The 16,120-nt window shown below is 40.7% G+C and overlaps 1 protein-coding gene across 3 annotated transcripts in view; it reads right to left on the reverse strand.

Annotated features, from left to right (window-relative positions):
- The window catches only part of Lpin2 (lipin 2), a 54,203-nt gene that overhangs the window by 23,367 nt on the left and 14,716 nt on the right, over positions 1 to 16,120 (reverse strand). For all 3 annotated transcript variants that reach the window (XM_029564279.1, XM_029564277.1, XM_029564278.1), the window contains exons 2-4: positions 11,256 to 11,456; positions 5,621 to 5,716; positions 1,316 to 1,617 (exon numbers count right to left, since the gene is read on the reverse strand). In XM_029564279.1, the coding sequence (XP_029420139.1) occupies positions 1,316 to 1,617; positions 5,621 to 5,716; positions 11,256 to 11,456 (599 nt within the window). The remainder of the gene's footprint in view (positions 1 to 1,315; positions 1,618 to 5,620; positions 5,717 to 11,255; positions 11,457 to 16,120) is intronic.

Raw genomic sequence — 16,120 nt, forward strand, 5'->3', positions numbered from 1 at the left:
GTGGTTGTGTGTGTGTGTGTGTGTGTGTGTGTGTGTGTGTGTGTGTGTGTGTGTGTGTGTGTGAGAGAGAGAGAGAGAGAGAGAGAGAGAGAGAGAGAGAGAGAGAGAGAATATTCAGTTTTTCAAAATGTGAGGTAGTGACACCCCGTTTTAGATACTAGGTAATTAAAGATCCAAAGAAGTTTAGTATAATTTGTCCAAAGTTAAAAAGCTATGGCCCCAGTTTATCTTTTATCTTCTGCTGGAAATTTTATCACTTGTTCTGTCTACTTCTTAGGTGGTATGAGATTTACATGATGCAGCATTTTGAAATCTCTGAAAACAGAGTTACACAGAAAACCTTTAAAAAGCATAAAGCACCATATTATACCAGTCTAAGAGCTTCTTATAGAACATTCAATGTTCTAATAGTATACTAAATACAAATTAGTATCTTTTCACTCACTTAATTTGGAAGGTTAAGAAGAACTCTAACAAGCTTAGGCTGCTTAGCTCAGAATGCTTGAACTCTGACAACTGTTTACATTCTCCTGTTTTTGTTTGTAAGTACTAATTTCTATTGGCTGCATAATTAAACAAATTTTGCTTTAAGGAAACTGCAGGAAAAAAGTCCTCCAAGAGCTAGAACCCACAATTTACTAGTAACTAAAAGGAAGAGCAAATGACTAAGCTCCTGAATAGTCTTAGAGGTCCTAGTTCACAAGTTCTAGGAGATCCCTGATTATCAAGTAAGCCAATGCTGGCTTACAGAGCGAGAAGCTGGCAACCACTGGGAACTGACACCCAGACCGACACTCTAATACATTTGGCTGATGCAGCCTTTCCTGTGACCTGGAAATGTAGGGCATGTGGTAGCATTTCTGCAATATAATGACTTACCCTGTCCATCTACAAAATTCCTTTAGAATTGCAACTCTTGTGGTTTTAGTAGGGAGCTTTTTGTATGTCTTAGAAATGTTTTAATTTCCTAAGTTAAAGCTGCATATCGCTCAGGGATTCTAAACTTTGTTCTATTATGTGAACAAGGGATAAAAATCAACAAGACTGACTTTGAGCAAAAGTATTACACTTCAGTGTTATTTTTAGTGGCTCTTCAAAGAATTTAAGTTGGCAAAGATATTTTCAGGAATAAGGCACAGACAGGAGCAAATAAAATTTCCACATTCAAGTACCGCAAATTTAAAAAATTCATGTATTTCTTCTCCACCTACACATTTTACTATAGATAAAACTTTTAAAGGAATTGCTTTCAGTTTTCTTAACAGTTCTCAGACCAAGCAGCAGAAGACATGAAAGGTCAGACTGAGACCCCTACCTTGCTGCCTGGGCTCCCTTCTCGTCATCAGAACTCACACCCACATCACATGCATCTTCTGCAGCAGGAGAGGCAGTCTGCTCTTCCTTCTTACCATCCTGTTTGCACTTCTTTCTCCTTCGCTTTTTCTTTTTCACAGAACTTGGAGTGAAAGCTGTCTCCGTTTCCAATATATGTGTGATGTCTGAACTCTGAGATGGCCTTTCACATCCAGCTGATTTCGCCAAAGGTGTGTCAGTATCTTTAAAAAACTGGTCTTCAGTAGGAATTGGTGAGGTGGCAAGATAAGCAGGAAGCTTTTCCTTAAAGATGAGAAGGAAAGTTATCAATGACAAACTGGACAGCTGATCATACCTGCTAGACTCAAGTGCCAGCTCATTTCAGTACATGTTAACTTCAATACACCTGCAGGAACCACTCTTGCCAACTCAGCCCGGAACATACAAGAGCTATGATTAAAGTAGAGTCAGTTAAATTCTCTGCTAAGAGATATTCAAAGTGGCAGCAGTGTTCTGATGAGGTATTACACAGGATTCCATTAAGAACTTACAAAGAATAGTAAGCACAAGATAAAGCACAAGCAGAGATCAAGGACACACATCTGACAAAGGACAGCAGGGCAGGTTAGCAAAACCAGGACCAAGGCAGATTTTGAGAGCTCATGGCAAACTAACCTGAGGATGGAGGGAAGTGGTTAGAACAGAAGCAATGCCCTATGAAATGAATGAAATTAGTGGATATTGTAGCATAAAGCATTAAAAATATCTTTTCATGAATTCAAAAGAAGAAAGGAGGCCTTTAATTTGGAAGAAATTAAGCTCTCAATTTAGTGCTGAATAAATCAAGTCTAGTGTTCATTGAATCAACTGGTTGGCTATTTGTTTCCTTTCCTTTTGTACATTCAGGAGAAACAGGAGATAGGGAAGAGAGGCACAAATGAACCTCACAATTCAGAGCCCTCAAGTTCACACAGTAGGTCAGAAAATGTGTGGGTAGTCAGATAACTGTTACCCAGTAAAATTATAAACTTGCTCTGGTAAACTCATCCTGAAGCTGAAGTCTGGTTTACCCAGCAAACATTGTGTTCACCACCAATACACAACTGTGGTCGATAGTCTGAATGCCCCCACAGCACCCACGTGGGAGGCTGTGGGCCCTGGTTCAATGGGTCTTAAATGCATTTTGTTACACATCAAGTTTCTGTGTATTTCTTCAAACCTGTTTTATTTTTTGGTAGTGTTTCCTGGTTTTATTACAGTAATATTTCGGGGGGGGGTTAGAGGTGGAAATTAACCTGAATGTCTACCAGTAAGATAATATTTAGATAACCGTGGTATATCCACACCATGGAAACTTGTGCAGCTATTAAAAAAGATGGGTAGATTGAAAATTGCTGACTTGAAAGGAATGTTGATGATACACTGTTATGTGAGAAAAGTGAGAGAAAAACTAAACAAATGGTTTTTGTTAACTTGGAATCCCTCTTTAAAGCAGGGCCTATGTTTTAGTCATAATATAAAAGTAGTAATTCTAATGTTTGTTGGGTGAATTAAGACTTTTGTTTTGAAGAGAAATACACTATGGTACAGAAAATCTTTGATTAAGTCACATAAGGAAGAGGAAAAATGCTGCAAAGTTGACATTCTCCAAATTGACCTCACTAAAGCAGGTTTTAAATAGCACTGTGAGCAGCAGTGTAGCCAGGCAATGGATTATCAAGAACCCAGACCTACTGTTTATGTAATGACAATCAATGATAAGGATGATACTTGATTTTCAGAAACATCAAAAATACTTAATTCTTTTGACAGTGGATGTTTATTATGCTTTATTCTGTTCTCTGCCTTGTTTCTGATAAGGTGAAATTTTGTTTGGGTTAAGAAAATGCAGAAAAGGTAATAAAAAAAAAAAACAAGAAGTGGGGCTGTAGAGAGAGCTCAGCAGTTAAGAGCACTTGCTTGCTCTTGCAGGGGATCTGGGTTCAGTTCCCAGCACCCATATGGAGGCTAACAACTGTCCTTAGCTCTAGGTTCCAGGGAAGTTCAATATTCTCTTCTGTCCTCTGTGGGCAGTGCATGACATGGGTGCACTTACATACATGCAGGCAATATATTCATATGCATTAAAAAAAAAACCAAAACCCAACAAAATGCAAGGAAGAATAGGAGTCATTTGTGGTAGCACATGGCTTTAATCCCAGCACTCAAGAGCAGAGGCAGGCAGATCTCTGCGAGATCAAGGCCAGCCTGGTCTATATAGCAAGTTTCTGGCCAGGTGGGGATATAGGGAGACCCTGTCTCAAAAAAACAAAAAAAGTTTGATGAGGCCCCCATAAGCTGTACACTTCAGTGCTGCTTTTCACACCAACTACACAGATGCTCTAAGGTTTTTTTTTTTTTAAAAAAAAAAGACTAAAATAATCTCATTTTCTTATTGCTTAGTTTTGGTGTTATGTTTTTTCTTTGTGAATTCTTAATATCAAACTAGTAGTAGTAGTTTGATAAAAAGTCCTGTGTCCTAATAATTTGAAGCTTATTGTTTTTGCTATGAAATTTCATTTCTTAAAAAGGCTCTTCAGGTCTTTTAGGAAGAGCTACAGTAACTACATCAAGGACAGTTCATTCAACTGGTGTATGCATGCCTTGGATGGGCAAGAGCAAGGGGGCTGGTATGAATTGTGCTTCCTGTAGACGAGGCCAAATACACACTCATTTATAAAAGCAAATAGGCCAATTAATTTAAATCTCTTGAGATCATAATTCAGTGGCTATTAAGTATATAATATTCCTAAAAAAACAGTAATAGTTTTTTAGAATATTTATTTATATGGGGGGGGTGTACTATGGCACCTGTAGAGCAGTCAGAGGACAACTTTGTGGAGTAGTTTTCTCCTTCCATCTTTATGTGGCTCTGGGGATCAAACTCAGTCTGTTATCTTTACCCACTGAGTCATCTCTCTGTTCCAAGTAATCGTATCTTCTGAGTTTAAAGGTCATACCCTCACACATAGCCTGAGATACGCCTTGAGGCAGAACCAAATAAATTCAAATCAAGTTATAAACTGCAAAGGATTTGTGGGAATGCCTTCTGTTACTAATAGGGACATTCTTCTTTTATAAAACAAACAAGGGGGAACTGCAGGAATAATTTACCTAATCTTATAACCAAATTAATTTTATGTTTTGAGATCATTTAACACCCCTCACATTGTTTATAATGTAAAGGTTACATTAGGAACCCAAGTCCTCTCGTAACCAAACAGTGTACTATGGCACCTGTAGAGCAGTCAGAGGACAACTTTGTGGAGTAGTTTTCTCCTTCCATCTTTATGTGGCTCTGGGGATCAAACTCAGTCTGTTATCTTTACCCACTGAGTCATCTCTCTGTTCCAAGTAATCGTATCTTCTGAGTTTAAAGGTCATACCCTCACACATAGCCTGAGATACGCCTTGAGGCAGAACCAAATAAATTCAAATCAAGTTATAAACTGCAAAGGATTTGTGGGAATGCCTTCTGTTACTAATAGGGACATTCTTCTTTTATAAAACAAACAAGGGGGAACTGCAGGAATAATTTACCTAATCTTATAACCAAATTAATTTTATGTTTTGAGATCATTTAACACCCCTCACATTGTTTATAATGTAAAGGTTACATTAGGAACCCAAGTCCTCTCGTAACCAAACATAGCTTTAATCCCTCATGACCCTTCCTTGTCTTTGACCCAGGATAATGTATGTGTATATGTTGTAAATATCGAGCCCTGCAGCTTATGTTGCAAATAACAGGTGGTATTAGACTGATAACATCTGTTTGTGGGTGTGTATACTATTCTAGGCCAGCAATGGTCAGAAAGAACAAATTCCCTGATAAGACAAATTCTGGATATACAGTTTCAATAAAGAGAGAGCAAAGCCTTTGTTCAAGAGCACAGTTCTGGGAGAAATAGAAGGAACAGGTTCTCAGAACAGTCTGGGCCACACTCTTGATTGAAATGGGTGCTGGTCAGGATGTCTTTGTTCAGGTATTGTTGTCATGTGGCTTCTCACAGCCGCAGATGGAGAGTAGGAAGGCCCTTGGGTATGAGAAAAGAGGTTTTCTGTGTGTTCTCTCCACCCTGAAAGCGGGTGTGGAGGATTTTCTCAACCCCTCAGCTCCCTTTTGGCAGTTTAGTTTAACATGTAACTAAAGCTTGCCAAAGCCAACAATCATATACAACCAGGGAAACTGCTAACCATTTGTTTTGGGACATGTTCTAGAAGCTAAACACAATGTGCAAAGTGGCTGTAACCATTGGGAACTTACATATTCTTCTTCAGTCTCCTCCACAAAGAAAGCTTCTCCATTGTCACCCAATTTCATGTGAAGATCCACTGCATTGCCATTGATTTCTATATCAATCTAAGGGCAGAAACCAAGTGTGATTCAGCATTCAAAGAGTCACTGAGGCTAACCCTGAACATATATTCTGGGTTCTCAAGACAAATTTGTTATTGGGTTTCTAGAGCTACAGCCCCAGAGAAACACTACCACCAGTCTCCATGGCCCACTCCTACAAGAAACCAATGTGGGCAAAAAGAGAGACAGGTAGCCAGGGATTCAATGAAAGTGTTTGCCATTTATTTTCATAGCATTTTAAAATTTTATTGTCTAATTTCTCTTTGCAGGGGGCAGGGTCCTGCTGTGTAGCCTAGCCTGGCCTCAAACTCATAGAAATCCTACCTCAGCTTCCCAAGAGCTAGGATTACAGGTTTGTGCCACCATGCCCAGCTACACTTTCTAAGTTACAGTATAAGTAAGTCTCATCTGCAGAATTCAGACACTCACATGTCTTAGTAATCCTAATGTGTGAGTTGTGATCAAATCTCCTGCCAGCTCTTTTATCTAGGTCACTGTGTAATAACAGATGCCGTCAGGACCAGTTACTGGCCACTATGGTCTGCTATTCAGCTCAGGCACAAAGCAAAGCCTGGTAGTTATGTGCTCACCTACCTCCCAGCCACAAACACACATAACTTATTTTATGTGCATATATGTATATGTAAATGTCTATGTATGTGTGGTGTATGCTTGTATATGTGTATGTGAAGGCCAGAGGTCAACCTCAGGTGTCATTCCACAGATACTGTTCACCTTGTTTTTGAGAAGGGCTCTCTCACTAGGACCTGGGGCTGGGGCTCACCTGATTAGGCCAGGTGGGCCTGTCTCCTTGCTCCCCCAGTACTGGTTATGACATGCCTGCACTTTTACATGGGTTCCGGGGCTTGAACTTGGGTCCTCATGCTTGTATAGCTCACTTGACCAGCTGAACCTTCTCATCAGTCCCAAGGAGCATTTTATAATAATGAACAACTAAAAGAGGAAATTATTGGCCAAAATATGAAAGTACAGCAAAGAAACAAAGAACTGAATGCTGGAAGAAAAATTCAAATCAAACTTGAGAGAGTTACAGAAGAAACAGCTCACTATGGAAACCACAAGCTTGGAGTCCTTGGACAGACATAGATGTGCAGCCAGAACTACATATAGAAAGAGGCCTTCAGATTCACTAAAAATGTCTAGAGACAAGTTTTATCTATATTGAGTTATAAATCTAGACCTGTTTCTTGGTCTGCCAGTTGATCAATCCTAGAAGCAACACCCCTGTAGTAGTGATAGCAACAAGTGCAGACCTCCATGGAGACATAAAAAAGTAATTCTAAGGTGGAAGAAGGGATAGACATTTTTCCTGGATTACCAGATGAAGCTTGAGCAACTAAAACAGTAATACTATGTAAGGGAAGACCTACAATATAAAACTAATGAGTTCATATGGATAGAATTGAGTAACTGAGGGGCTGGAGAGGTGACTCAGTGGTTAAGAGCACGGGCTGCTCTTGCAGAGGACCTGGGTTTGGTTCCCAGCACACACATGGCTGCTAACAACCACCTGTGACTCCAGTTCCAGGGAATCTGACAACCTTTTCTAGTCTTCACATGACACAGGTGCACTTACATACTTGTAAAACACTCATACACATAAAATAAATAATAAATAAATAAAAAAGAAAGAAACAGTACCTGAATGAAGCAGATATGAAAGCAAGGGTAATTCTTCAAAAGAGAACTTCAATGAACTGGAATAAGAAGGATGAAAACAAAAAGCCGGCAAACACTATTATGTTTACAAACACTATGCTTACAAAACTGTTACTTTGTAAACAAAATTACCAATTCATGTTAAAATGTATGAGAAACAATATGGGAAACAGGATATTTGCATAGCACACTTAAAAGAGTAAATCCAACTTCCTCCTACGAGTAGATTCAAAGCAGAGAAAACCCAGCAGACACCATGAAACAAAGCTCAAAAAGTGATTATCAACAGCAATGAGACAGTAGTACAGATGACCACTGCCTGATGTGTTGCCCTAGGCAAGGGACAGCAGCACTGTGTTCTTACCCCAAAGGACCAAATGACAAACTCCAACTGAGGGAGAGTCTACACAATAGTCACAGAGAAGGACTGAGGACAGGTAGGACAAAGTCAACATGAATATAGGATCCTGGAACTGAAAGCAGGTAGTCCCAGAAAAATGGGTGAAATCTGAGTAAGATCTTTAGTCGGTAGTATTATCCCAGTATTAATTTCTGGGTTCAGTAATGTACAATGGTCATATAAAATGCTCACATTAAGGGAAGGAAATGAGGTAATACAAATTTTATTTTTACTTTTTAAAAATTTATGATCATGGGGGCGGGTGTGCACAGGCCATGGCACATACATGAAGGTCAGAGGACAACTTCCAGGAGTTGGTTCTCTCCTTCTACAGTGGTCCCAGGGATTTAACTCAGGTTGTCAAGCTTGCTTGGTAATAAGCATTTTTACTTGCTGAGCCTTCTCACCCACCCAAAAGAAGTTTTTCTCAACTGCATTTGTGACTTGTCTAGAAGTCAAAAATCAACTCAAAAAAAGAAGTTAAAAAATAAGTCAAAGTCATGTGTCATGGCCCAACTCCACAATCCTGGCACTTGGGAGGCTGAGGAAGGAGGATGGTGAATTTGGAGCCAGTCTGGGCTCTGCACAGTAAGTATCCTGGGCCAACCTGGGCTATATAGTGAGACCATACCACAAACCAACCAGTCAGGTAAAAAGTTACAAAGCATGTGGAACTGCCACAGAGTGGAGGAAACCAAGAGGACAGGGTAAGACTCAGAGGGTAAGACAAGAGGCCAAGGCAAATCATCTTAAGGCAGACATGGTGTGGTTTTAGTTCTTAAGAAAGCTGTGTTTTGGTAAATAAAATGGTGACATTTCTGCCCAAATACCCCCTCTGGATTCTGTGATCTCAAGGGAGAGAGCAGAAAAGAAGAAATTTTCTTGTGTATTATGCTAGTAAAAGTACTAGGATTTAGACAAGGTATTTAACACAATGGAATTAATCGTGTAGCCTGGTACAGAAAGCGAATCCCTCAATCAGAGGTATAAAGCATGCAGACAAAGGCACCTTATTTGTTCATCATCACTTAAGAGATGGCAAGTGCTTACATACACCTTCTAGCAGTTCCATTCGAGTTAGTCTATGGATCAAAAACCTGGTTCAGGGGAAAAGACCTCCAAAGCAATTTTGTAACAGATCACTGGGAAATTAACAGGAACTTCAGGGCATAAAGAGTCTGATTCTCCCCAAACAGATCAAACCTCAAAGCACTAATAGTGTTACTGCAGGTGGGTGGGCAGGCACACCTGAGCAGGCAAAACTGTGGCTAGACAACCCCACTGTGGATTGGAAAGCTTCCAAGTCCCTGAGAGAAACAAAGTGCTTTTGGTTTCTAAAAGGCGATACAGCAAGGCCAGCCACACTAACCCCGCCACTCTGAAGTGTAGTTCTCCAGTGGAAACCAATTTTGTAACACTCAGAAAAGAGAACTTTTTCTAGCACCAAAAATGTCTAGTTTTGTGAAACCCATTTTCTTTCACTTTCAAAAACAATCTAAGTTTAATCAGAGGGAATAGAATCATAGAGTATCAACTATATAAAATAGTAAAAATCTGATAACATGCTCTTAACTTCATAGATTGGTCCTTTCATGCACAAACTTAGATCTATATTAGAAAATGGAGATTTCAAGGCTGGAGAGATGATGGCTCGGTGGTTAAGAGCACTGTTTGTTCTTGCAGAGGACCCGGGTTCAATTCCCAATACCTACATGGTAGCTAACAACTATCCATAACTCCAGTTCCAGGGGAACTGATGCCTTCTTTTGACCTCCACAGACACTGTATGACATGGGTGCACTTACACACATGCAGGCAATACACTCATACACATAAAATAAAAATAATAATAAAAAAAGAAATTGGAGAGTTCTCACAGGGTTCCAAAATCTTAATAAATCACACTTTTGAGACAGATAACCAGAGAGGAGAATGCTACCTCCTACATGTATTATGAAGCTTCATTAGTAACTTAGTTTTTAAACTTATCATATATATATATATATATGCATGCTTTGGAAAACTTCCCTACTACCCAATACTTAAGACAAAATATTAAAAACCCAAACCAAAATTAAAGCAAAAAAGAAAAGATAACACATACACAAACAATAATGTGTCATTAATTTCTTTTGAATGAATATAATCTATACTGATTACACCAGCCTATTCCATTCATAATTAGTCTAAAGACATTGTCTTATTTATTTAGACATGTTCTCATGTAGCCTAGGCTATTTTCAAACTCACAATGTAGCTAAGCATGACCCTGAAGTTCTGATCTTTCTGCCTCTACCTCCTGAGTGCTTGGATTATAGGCAGGTACCACCATGCCTGGTTTTATGCACTGCTGGGGACTGAACCAGGGCTGCTTTGTGTATGCTAAACAAGCACTCTATTAACTGAGTTATATCTCCAGTCTATATTATTTTATTTCACTTCCCTTTAAAGAGCCTTTAAATTTTAAAAAAATTTTATTTTTATTGGGGGGGGGCGGCAGAACGCATACAGAGGTCAAAGGACAACCTGCATGTGTTTGTTTCTTTCCTTCTACTATCTGGGTCTTGGAGACTGAACTCGGGTTGGCAGGGTTGGCAGCAAGCACCTTTATCTGCTGAGCCTCTCACCGACCCTATATGATTTTAAAGTGCTATATTATGTGAAAGAAATTTTCCCCTTATGCCTAACTTTGTAACTATTTTCTCTGCTTTGCTCTTCAGAATATCAATATGTAGGATTAGTATAATAATTTCCAGTTTCTGTTTCTTTTGGAGAAACTCCCTGTGATAGGGCTGTGCTGGACAACTTCAGTTGCCAACTTGACATATCTGGGAAAAGGGAACCTCAACTAGGGAATTTCTTCTAACTGGCCTGTGGCCATGTCTGTGAGGCATTTTCCTGATTGTTGAGTGAGATGAGAGGGCCCAGTCCAAGGTAAGTGGCACCACCCTGGGGCAGGTGGTCCTGGGCTGTATAAGAGATCAGGCTGACCATAGGTCAAGAGAGAGAGGCAGCAAGCAGTGTTCCTTTGTGGCCTGTGCTTTAGTTCCTGCCTCCAGGTTCCCTTGATGATGGACTGTGAGCTGTAAGTCAAATAAACCCTTTCCTTCCCAAGTTGGTTTTGATCAGTGCTTTACCACAGCAATAGGAAACAAACTAAGGGCCTTTTGAACTTAGAAGCAACTTGAAAAGCAATACCTAAGGCTAATTTCTCATCACAGTCTTCTACAGTAAACATAAAGAATAAGATGGGTGTGGTGACAGAGGCAGAAGGATCTGAGTTTGGGGCCAGCCTGGTCTACACGGTGAGTTTCAGGCCAGCCAGGGTTACACAGTTAAGACACTGTCTCGAACCACTCAATCCCCCAAAAGACTCCAAATGAAAACAAAGAATAAGAAGGAAAAAGGCAGAAGATCACCATGCTGTTCCTGCCTTGAGCACATGCTGTACACCGCACTTACCACCTTCTCCTTGGACCTCAGGACTCCCAGCTTCCCAAACCGCACGTGAAAAGGGGAGCACTGGTAGGTGCCATCCTGCTGCCGCACAACAACAATGTCGATGCACCCAGACAGGGTGGCTTGGTTAATGCCCTTATAGAGTTCCTTCACAGTAACGAGCACCTGCCCAGCCAGCTGGCCCACATAATTCATGGTTTGAGACTGTAAGAAAACACAGGATACGATGTTAACGCTGAACCAAGAACCAATGACAATGCGAGACAAGACAAAACTAGTGGTGACTGAACCCACACCGCTTGTTGGTACATCACAACAGCACAGCTCTCCCACTGCCACTATGCATGTATGTCTACATGTCTACGCACGGTTGGTCTCAGACTGAGAGGCTGTCCCCAGCCTGGATGGAGGCTGTGGAAGTTACCTTTCCTTACAAGCCACCAGGGGTGGGGTTAATGCTCACTAGGAAGTCCCTACATCCAACCCCCCCTTCCAGGAGCTCAGGACCTGCACAGAGTCAGCAAAGAACTCTGACCACCACGGCTGCACTCCAGCCAAGTAGAACCTACTGCACCCACTCTTACACAGCAGCCAAGCAGAAAAGGTCCAGGGGGATCACCTCTGGGAAAAGCTAGACCCATCTTCCCAGGGAAGAAAGGGATGAGACCTGGGGTCTGCAATTGAAGTTAAAGAATATTAGGATTCAGATACATGCTGTATCCAAGGACCTACAGTGAGCTGGCATAGGACTAACATATTTGAACATTATTTCCAAGAGAATCCCTTCAACACCTCAACACAACTCAGTGGGATACATATCCACATTCTACAAAGTTCAAAGCACAGAAAGCACTTTTAACCTTGTTCCCCAACCTCAATTACTACCCAAATCAGGATCACCGGCGATCTGTAAAAGGTGGAAGAAGGCAGGCAACAGCTAAACCAGACTCTCCCTCCCAACCTTCTACAGAAAAACCCAAGCCACACAGAAACAAAGCCTTAGTGCTAAGGCTGTCAGATCTTATTCCAGCTGAACACACTGCCACAGTTCACTCCATAGACACCCTAACGTTACGTCAGGGCAGGGTCCACAGGACGTCCTTCCTCTTGATGTGCAGCAAGATGACACCCTCCAGGACTCAGGGACTAGAGAAGCCAATGTTTACTGACCCTCAGGAGCGACAACTCCAGGCATGCAACAGAAAGAAGCACAGGGGGTCTAACCCAACTACGGCGTTGATCCAAGTTCAAAGTTCGTCTCTGCAAAGTTCTGGAGAGACAGCTAAATCCAAGGTGGAACTCGAGAAGTGCTAATCCCTCAAGAAGCTGAAGGGGCCTGCCAGGTCCCCTGCCTGCACGTAGCTCATGCCGCCCTCCACAGATGGGCCAGTGCCTGGCGTAGCACCAATTCCACTCAATAGTCTTTTCTGCTCTTACAGAAATAAATATGTGACCAGGTTTTATCAGGTCTATACCATAAGCATAGCCCTGATCATTTTCACTGGATATTATGTGACCAAGGCTTCAAAATGCATCCACAGAAGAGCTAGCTTTGAGCAAGGTATACTAGCAAGCATGTGTTCTAGTTACTGTATTAGGAAGGGGCACCTTTATAATATGAAACAATTACCAGCTGGTGATTTGGGTTTTAGAATGATTAATTTAGCTTCCATAGCAAGGCCAGATTAAGCACACGCCAAATACTCATTTTTATTCTTTTGAGACAGGATCTCACTTTGTACTGGGACTTACTGTGTAGCCCAGGCTGGCCTAGAACTCAAGGCAACTCTCCTATTTTAGCCTCTCAAGTGCTGGGATGCAGGTGCATGCTACTGTATCTGACAGTAATTTCTGGAATGAATAAACAAATGAACTATCAATAAATGAAACTTAAAAATACCCACTTACCACTTTTTCCATGTGTGTAAAGAAAATACTGTTTCATCGAAAACCCTTGTATTCTCACTGTTTTTAAAAATTAACTTTTCTAGGCAGGAGGATCAGGTGTTCAAGGCCTGCCTAGGGTACAGAAGTTCTTGTCTCAAAAACTCCAAATAAACAAACAATTTCTACTTTGAGGCCCCTGTAGGTTCACAGGGAGTTCTAGGAAGGATTACAGTCAGAGTTAATGTGTTCTTGCTGAGCCTTGCAGCATCCCAACTGGATGTCAACCCCAACTCAGGGAAGACTCAGACCATGGTCAGCAGCCCCACAATCCTTCCTGTGGCCCCGCAATTCCTTCTTGCCTTCTCTTCCTCCTTAGTCCCTAGCAACCATTAATCTGATCTCCATTTCTGAAATGTTTGTCATTTTAGACAAGGAGCTATATAAATGACACCATAAAGTATGTAGTCTTTTGGGATGACCTTCTTTCCCTCATATTTCTCTGGAAATTCATCTAGGTTGCTGTGTGTATCAACAACTTGTTCCTTTTTATTGCTGCACAGTATTCTATGACATGGACTTACCATTTAAAAAAATCATTTACTTGTTGAGGGACAGCTAAGCTGTCTACAGTTTCTAGCTATTACAAATAAAACCACAATTATAAATATCTACACAGAGTGCTCTTTGCAAAAATGAATTTTCATATTCCCAGGACAAATGGCTAGGAGTACAATGGAATGCAACTATTCAGTTGCATGGAAACTGCATGCTTAACTGCTTTAGAACACTGTCAACCTGTTTTCCAGAATTTTTGCCATTTAACATTCCCACTAGTAATGTCTAAGACAAGAAGTTATTTGACATTTTTATTTACTTTGGTTATGAAAGGTGTATAGAGATTTGCATTTCCCTAACAGCTAAAGATGCTGAGCATTCTATACACTGACCTGCCAAATGAGCATCTACTTCATTTCATGACAGAGTCCTGCATCAAACTTAGAGGAGAAGGAATGCTCATCTTTGTTTCCTATTTCTGTGGACATGGTATACAACTTTACTATGCTAAGGGTGTCTCCAAAAATAGAAGTGAAATAAAATTCACTTCAAAGTAGTCCACTTTTCCACTTCTTTTACTAGGAAATGTTTCCTTCAACCTGGCACACTCAGACCTTTCCTGCCTTGGAAGTTACATATGTTCACAACATGTTCTTGCCTGCTGCAGTACATCGGTTAAGCGGCGCCCACAAGTCAGTGTTTCTGTGACTGACTGACTGACTGACTGATGGCAGTGGTAAAATGAACGCTGTTACAGCCTCTAAAAGAATCATAATAGTACAGACAGGCCTTTAAAACAAGAAGCTGAAAAGTGATAACTTTTAAGTATCTACATTCAGCCATAAACAACTGTCTTCTAAATGTGTAACAAGCTTACATCAACTCGAGTATAAAATCCGTAATTAAGTGTAACAACATCTATTCGAGATGATTTTAATTACCATGGTTAAGGGATGTGCTGTTAAATGTGAAAAGCCATTGTGTAAATGCTAGTTGCTAAATGTAGAACACAGGCTGTCAAGCAACTGGTTTTCTCTCAGCAGATAGGAAGTGATTCAGCTGATGTTATGGAGGCTGGGAAAAGAAAAATAAATGGAGCCAAGGCCTTTACACATACTGCATCCTAGAAACGACTAGCAGCAACTGTCATCTCACTGACCCTGGAGAAAGAGCCTTCCTTCCTCATGGTTCTGTCTGTAGAAAAGCAGTTGCTTTCATATGCACATGGGGCATGTGCTACAGCTTCCTCTTTAGGCAGAATCTAACACCATGAAGCAGTACATGGAAGCCCAGCACCAGCCACATAAAGCCCACCAAGAGGCAAGAGAGGTCTCCAGCCAGACTGTGCTGGTCAACACCTGAGGAAACCAACCTTGAACAGAATTATGCAACCCCAGTGCAGGGAAGTGCACCACCCCAAGACACTAGCTTCTGAAGATGAAAAACAGCAAAATAATAAACAGAAAATTATTTTATAGTCAATGAAACAAAAGGTGAGAAGAGAAGACATGATACTAAAGAGCGCAGAGTGACAGAGATCAGGGAAAAGAATGCTGGGGGAAAACTCTCAGGAAGAGTCACAGACAAAAGAGAAAAAGCAAAAGTGAAAATAGAAAACATCTCAAAGGCGGGCTGACATGAACTGCTCACACAGAAACTGAGCCCTAGAAGGGAAGCGGTTTCAGTGCAGCCTCCTGACCTCAAGGCTTACAGGCATAATTAATACACAAGCACACACGTACATACAAATCCACAAGAGTTCATTCTGCCCAATCTTTCATCAAATACATAAAAAATGCCTCCACTGGATCTCTGAAAGATGGTAATGCTAATAAATGTAGCAGCAGGAACTTTCTGAGCTTACATACCCCATTTTAGACCCAGACTTGCATTATCATCTCAGATACCTTAAAGGGAGGTACCATCTATTCTGGGCTATGCACTCTTATTCTTTAAAATATCTGAAATGACTGGGCCTACTTTCACTTTTATGATTAACTAGACAACTGGTTATATCTTTGTTTAAACAACATAACCCAAACTAGACGCCATGGCTCATTGTGACCCAGTCTGACTGACAGAGAGTATACAGAATATATACAGTATTCTGCGTAGGTCTATGTACCTGCCTCAGGGACTGAGTTAAATATGAAGTGCTCCCAAGAAAAAGAGATACTTATTGATCACTGAATGTTTAAATCAAAGGACTCGGTAGACAACAAGCAACTAAAATATGTACTGAAGGTCAAATGGACTTTCACACATAAAGCTCAACAGGCTGAGTAGTTCTTCATGCATGAAATTCAAAGTGTTCACTACAGATATCTTTTATCAAATGTTTTAAAGAAGAGGACAAATCTAGAGTAAATGGGAATCTTCAACACTCAATAAAATTCAAAAAGCATCAAAGAAACTAAACTAGATCA

Source organism: Nannospalax galili, unplaced genomic scaffold (genome assembly GCF_000622305.1).
Source record: "Nannospalax galili isolate Female #2095 unplaced genomic scaffold, S.galili_v1.0 scaffold155, whole genome shotgun sequence".
NCBI lineage: Eukaryota > Metazoa > Chordata > Mammalia > Rodentia > Spalacidae > Nannospalax > Nannospalax galili.